The sequence below is a fragment of the Tarenaya hassleriana genome, unplaced genomic scaffold, assembly GCF_000463585.1.
Source record: "Tarenaya hassleriana unplaced genomic scaffold, ASM46358v1 Cleome65, whole genome shotgun sequence".
NCBI classification, from domain to species: domain Eukaryota; kingdom Viridiplantae; phylum Streptophyta; class Magnoliopsida; order Brassicales; family Cleomaceae; genus Tarenaya; species Tarenaya hassleriana.
In genome coordinates, this window is record NW_010969032.1 from 224,867 (window position 1) to 230,870 (window position 6,004).

At 44.1% G+C, this 6,004-nt stretch overlaps 3 protein-coding genes across 3 annotated transcripts in view; 2 read left to right on the plus strand and 1 right to left on the minus strand.

The window, feature by feature from the left end:
• The window catches only part of LOC104800132 (protein NRT1/ PTR FAMILY 5.10-like), a 3,239-nt gene extending 771 nt beyond the window's left edge, over window positions 1-2,468 (plus strand). Inside the window, exons 3-6 of the mRNA XM_010522863.1 lie at window positions 46-83; window positions 155-372; window positions 723-1,258; window positions 1,341-2,468. Of these exons, the coding sequence (XP_010521165.1) occupies window positions 46-83; window positions 155-372; window positions 723-1,258; window positions 1,341-2,151 (1,603 nt within the window). The 3' untranslated portion in view covers window positions 2,152-2,468. The remainder of the gene's footprint in view (window positions 1-45; window positions 84-154; window positions 373-722; window positions 1,259-1,340) is intronic.
• Window positions 2,469-2,651: 183 nt separating this feature from the next.
• Window positions 2,652-5,008, minus strand: LOC104800134 (patellin-3). Its single transcript, XM_010522866.1, is given in 5 exon segments — window positions 2,652-3,089; window positions 3,550-3,638; window positions 3,641-3,660; window positions 3,747-3,871; window positions 3,978-5,008. Coding segments are annotated over 5 exon segments (1,431 nt in total). The 5' UTR covers window positions 4,920-5,008; the 3' UTR covers window positions 2,652-2,834.
• An 898-nt stretch (window positions 5,009-5,906) lies between these two features.
• The window catches only part of LOC104800135 (MICOS complex subunit Mic10), a 1,585-nt gene continuing 1,487 nt past the window's right edge, over window positions 5,907-6,004 (plus strand). The window contains exon 1 of the mRNA XM_010522867.2: window positions 5,907-6,004. The gene's annotated coding sequence lies outside the window, so the exon portion shown is untranslated.

Here is a 6,004-nt window from a genome sequence, read left to right on the forward strand (position 1 = left end):
GGTCGACGGATTCGTCGATTACAGAGGCAACCCTGCCGTCAGCCCCTCCACCGGCGGCTGGAGATCCGCCGGACTCATCATCTGTAAGTCCCCAGATTCCTTTCTCGATTTTCCCTCCAATTTCTTAGGGATTTCTCTGCGTGTTTGCTCTTAGGTGTGGAGGTGGCAGAGCGATTCGCCTACTTCGGGATACTCTCGAACCTGATAACGTACTTGACGGGTCCTCTGGGCGAATCGACGGCGGCCGCGGCGGCGAACGTCAACGCCTGGGACGGATCAGCGTTGTTGCTTCCGCTTCTATGGGGCTTCGTCGCCGACTCATTCCTCGGCCGTTTCCGTACAATTCTCCTCGCCTCTTCTCTCTATATCTTGGTACGAAAAGGTTCAGAATTGATGAATTCGATTTTGCCTGAGACGAAAGTTTAGGTTCATGATTAGAAATCTGTTTGCTTGACACATCTGCTTCAATTCTTTCTCTGAGTTCTTTTGAAGCCTACTACTGTTGCAGAGCAAGATCAGTCTTTGTGTCTAGTTACAGTTGATTTACGTATTCTCCATCTTACTCCATTGAAGCTTGTGAACAAGTTGACTCTAATGTGAGAAATCCGCCATTACGACTTGAAAGGAACCTTGCAGGGTTGAATCTGTATCCTCACTAGAAATCCAGCGTTGTGACAGAAATTCTAATGCACTGGTGCGCGTCTTTATTTGATGAACCACAGGGGCTTGGTTTGCTGACCTTGTCTGCCATGATTCCTTCTCTTGGATCTTCTGATTGCAAAGGTGCGGATTCATGCCCTTCTCAGCTCCAAGTAATCATCTTCTTCTGCTCTCTGTATCTGATAGCGCTTGCCCAAGGCGGGTTCAAGCCATGCGTTCAGGCTTTTGGAGCTGACCAGTTTGACAGACATGACCCAGAAGAGTGCAATTCCAAGAGCTCCTTCTTCAATTGGTGGTTTTTCGGCTCTTGCGCTGGCACCTTAGTAACTCTCTGCATCTCAAACTACATCCAAGACAACCTTAGCTGGGCACTAGGCTTCGGTATCCCATGTCTTGCCATGGTTGTTGCTTTGGTTATTTTCTTGTTCGGAATTAGGAATTATCGGTTCGGCAGTGGACGAGAAGATCGAAGTGCTCTCGTGAGAATTGGTAACGTTTTCGTAGCAGCTGCAAAGAACTGGCGAATACCTGATTCAGCTGTAGCTGATGCAGAAGAGAGCCTCGGGTTCCTTCCTCACAAAAGTTCACAGCAATTCAGGTAAGTGAGGCTACTCTCTTTAAAGCTCATCCTATATATTGCATATATCCCAATAAGCATATGGATTTCTGTAACGATGCAGTTTCCTCAACAAGGCACTGATTAATCCAACATACTCCTGTGACACAGCCGATGTAGAAGAGGCAAAATCAGTGGTAAGGCTTGTTCCAATATGGGTAACTTGCCTGGTCTATGCCATTGTGTTTGGACAGTCCAATACATTTTTCACCAAGCAAGGAGCAACAATGGACAGATCAATCACGTCGGGACTCGACATTCCGGCCGCCACCCTCCAATCATTCATCAACATAGCCGTGGTAATCTTCATCCCCATCTATGACCGTGCCTTCATCCCTATTGCAAGATCATTCACTGGTAAACCAACCGGAATCACAGTTCTTCAGAAAATCGGAATCGGTATTTCCCTCTCCAGTCTCGCTATGGTAATAGCAGCACTGGTCGAGATGAAAAGACTCGAAATCGCCAAGGATTACGGGCTTGTAGATTCGCCAGACGCCATAATCCCGATGAAGGTATGGTGGTTGGTTCCTCAATACGTATTTCTGGGTATATCCGAGGTATTTGCCATGGTGGGTCTTCAAGAACTGTTCTATGACCAAGTCCCGACCGAGCTGAGGAGTGTGGGTCTGTCACTGTACCTCAGTATATTCGGTATAGGGAATTTTGTGAGCAGCTTTATGATCTCGGTCATTGACAGAACCACAAGCGGATATGGGGAGGGAAGCTGGTTCGGTAATAACCTGAACTTGGGTCATCTGGATTACTTCTATTGGCTTCTGGCCGTTCTCAGTTCCGTCGGCTTGGCTTTCTACTTGCATTTCGCCAAGTCACACATCTACAATACACCATACCATACACATTGTAAGCCATGAGAGCTTTCTTCTAGTGTGTGTGTATATATATGGTAGGCTTATATATATATATATGCATGCATGTTCATGTCCTTCTCATAGTGTTTATATTGGAATCTTGGGACTTGCCGTATTCTGTACTCTCTCTTTCTCTCTTTCTGGTTTTTACAATTGGGCGTAAAGGCTTGAATGATGCCTTGTTCCTTATGTTCTTGTATTACTTGTAATACACCCTAATCTTAGGAGTTAGGACCAACTTCTGTATTTGAGTTGTGTAGATTTTGATCTAGAAAATAACGATATTTTTTTAAAGTAATAATGAAGTAAAGTTTGTTACACTTACATGTGTATATATATATATATACATATGTGTGTGTGTGTGTTGTAAAGGATCATGCATGAGACGAATAAAATCGTATTACAAACTAAATCACAAAAAAAAGCACGTCTGAACATAATAGCCAATACAAATAGATACCAAAAGAGTAAGAATTTCAAAGATGCATGTATATATATGTGTATATATATATATATCCAATGCTTAAACTATAAATAAAGAAATATTTCAAAACACCCATATATCATAATATGACAGCAACACCGAAATATACAAACAAAGCAACACAGACAACAATCTCAAGTCTGAGATTCAAAATTACTCGAGAAGAAACCACAAAAAAAAAAAAAACACTTTGAGGGAAGATTTAATCAGAAAAAGCTTTGACCATGAACCTGTAAACGAGCTTCTTCTTCTTGGCGGTGGGGTTGTCGACTGTAAGCAGAACCTTACCAAGATCACAGACCTTGAAGCTATGGCTAATGAGTGGCTCGTCAGATGGAACCATCTTCCTCGGCTTATGAATGACCACCGTGTAACCTTCTCTGTCCTCTGGCACGAACTCGGCCGTGTAACTCACCTCCCACCCCACCACTCTCATCTCCCACACTATCACACATTTCTGCTTCACGGCCACAACAGTTTTTATAATTAGTTTCATATGGGTTTATACCACAGTATTTGGACAATGCATAGACAATCAAACTGCGTAGATATATGAGATATTTGTATATCTCTCTGATACGATCTTGTGGAAACATGAAAAATGTTATGCCCCTAGATCCTTTACATAGATCATTGAGACGAAAAAAAGGAGTATTTGTGAACACATATCGGTCGTCTGATTCTAAACCTAATCAAAGTCAAAATCTTTCTTAGTGTCGGGATCTTCTATCCAAAAGGGTATTTGTGTTCTTCCAGAGACATGGACCTGAGGGCTATGATGATCGATCTGAATAACCAATACAGGAAGTTCGAACTCATGTCTCTAGACAGAGTTGAGTGACACTCTTTTAACTTGATGTAATTTCCTCTAACATCATGTGTAAAAGATGCAAAGAGTTCCGAGGAAATGAACAAACCTCGTAGATTATAATCTCCACCGTTTGCTTAGTTCCTGGCTTGACAGTGATCTCGGTGGCTGGATCAGACATGGTGAAGTCTGGGTTAAGACTTGCTCTGGCGATATGTATCTAATCCCACCATCAAAACCAGAAGATGTCTGAATCAGAGAAAGGTTAAGACACAGAAAGCAGTTCTTGAAGAATCTTTCGCTTACTTGAAAAGGGTTTCAGCTGATCTCGATGGACCAGCAAACACAAGCTTGCTCTTTGATCTTGGAGTCATGAACGGGCTGATCATCGTGTAAAACGCAAGGTACCACCATGGAACATTGATAAAGACCTTCAAAAACAGCTGGGTGTCTTAGTTCTAAGTAATCTATGAATGAAAATGGCAGGAGAGAAACCATCAAATCACAAGAACAATGCACCATCCCATCAGATTGTACCTGTTTGAAGACAAACTCAGGATAGTTGTCCTGAAGCAACTGAACAGCTTTCTTTGTCGCCGATCTAAGCTCTGTCTTCCCCAATCCCGGAGAGTTTTTCATGTCATTGACCTGAAAAATAGTGGAAACTGCTCCTGAGCTGAAATCGAGCTTCCTTATACTCTTCTCCAAGAACTGAATCCTCGTCCTCAAGAATTTTTTCCTCTTTTCCTCATCAGCGAATGTCTTGTGGTAAAGCTCCTTGTTCTGGAATTCTCCGTACACGTTGTAACACACGGGGTGACCTTCACGGTCGTGTCCGTGCATGAACACAACCTTGTCCAGATCGTCGACGATGTCTTCCTCGACGAGTTCGTCGATCATGAAGTCTCTTCGCCACTGGATCGTGTTCTTGAGCATCGTGAAGGAATCCTTCACCTTGAAATCCCTCGCTCGCAGAAATTTGAGCAAGACGACGTCGCTCCGTTCGTCTTCGAGCAGAGGGATTCCCCAAATGAAGATTTCTTCTGGTGCGCCGTCTTCGGGCTTTGTGCTTGACCCGAACTGGTGATTGTTCAGAGCATCTTTCACGAGCTGTTTCAGTTCAACCAGAAATTTTCTCTCGGATTCAGACAGATCCGAAAGCTTGCTGCTTTCTTCCTTGAAAGACCCCAGATTCTCAGGAATCATGTTCTGTTTCTCTTCGTCGACGCCCGCCGGAGGTTCCTTCACTGCAGCCTCTCCGCCGTGCTCCTCTTTCTTCACCGCCGCTCCTGTCGAAACGTCCGCCGTCGATTCCATCGTCTGCGGCGGCGATGTCTCAGCCGCTTTCGCCGTAGCTTCAGTTTCCGACAGCCGGGCCACCACTTGGGGACGAGAATCGGAATCCTGCGGCGGAGCTAGGACGGGTGGTTCCTGGGTCGCCGCTTCCGGAGGCGGCGGAGTAGCTGATTGGTCGGCCATAAACGCGCCGCCGATTTGATTTCCTAAAAATGGCCCTTTTTTGTTGCGGTTGGGGTTTAAGAAAAGCGAAAGACAGTGTTTGTTGAGATCAAATGTGTCACAAGGTCGGCCGCTTCCGCCGTAGCTTCAGTTCCCGACAGCCGGGCCACCACTTGGGGACGAGAATCGGAATCCTGCGGCGGAGCTAGGACGGGTGGTTCCTGGGTCGCCGCTTCCGGAGGCGGCGGAGTAGCTGATTGGTCGGCCATAAACGCGCCGCCGATTTGATTTCCTAAAAATGGCCCTTTTTTGTTGCGGTTGGGGTTTAAGAAAAGCGAAAGACAGTGTTTGTTGAGATCAAATGTGTCACAAGGTAATGTACTGTAAATTTTGTGCTGCTTTCAAACATGCGACGATATTATTAATAACATATGCTCATAAAAGCTCGTTTGTGGTTTTTGTATTTATTTATTCTTCTTTCTACCCACAAATTATAAATTAAATATCTGGAAATTGGAATCCAATGTTGCATCAGTTTATAAATCAGATTTGTTTATATAACTCTCCATCTACATTTCTTTTGTATGGAAACACGTGTGGATACATGTAGATGATGAATCACGAATATTACCGAGTACCAACTTTTGTTTTTTCTATTGGAAATTTCTCAAGAAAGGTGGCCCAGTTTTATGTAAATGACGTGCTTATCATGGCCCAGTTATAGATGGAGCGGAGAGTGACATAAGTATATCTGACTTTTAATGGCACCCATATGTTTATATATAAACAAACTTACGTAGCTTTTCCATCGATATATGCATGCATACATACGAAGAGGCCCAAATTATGGTCGCATAATATCAGACGGAGGCCCCAATAAATTACATATGTTATCAGGACAAAGGACCATATTGGGCCAATTAGGCCAAATAAATTACAACACATACTAGCTGAGGAAGCCCACCAAGTTGGGCCCAATAAATCAAAATAAAGGTCCATATTGGGCCCAAGATTCTTCCTGTTGGCACAAACCCTTGGAACGGAACAATCAGAAGAATCGGAGAAGCAAAATCGCGAAGGTGGAAAAGGGACATCGGAGGATCTGA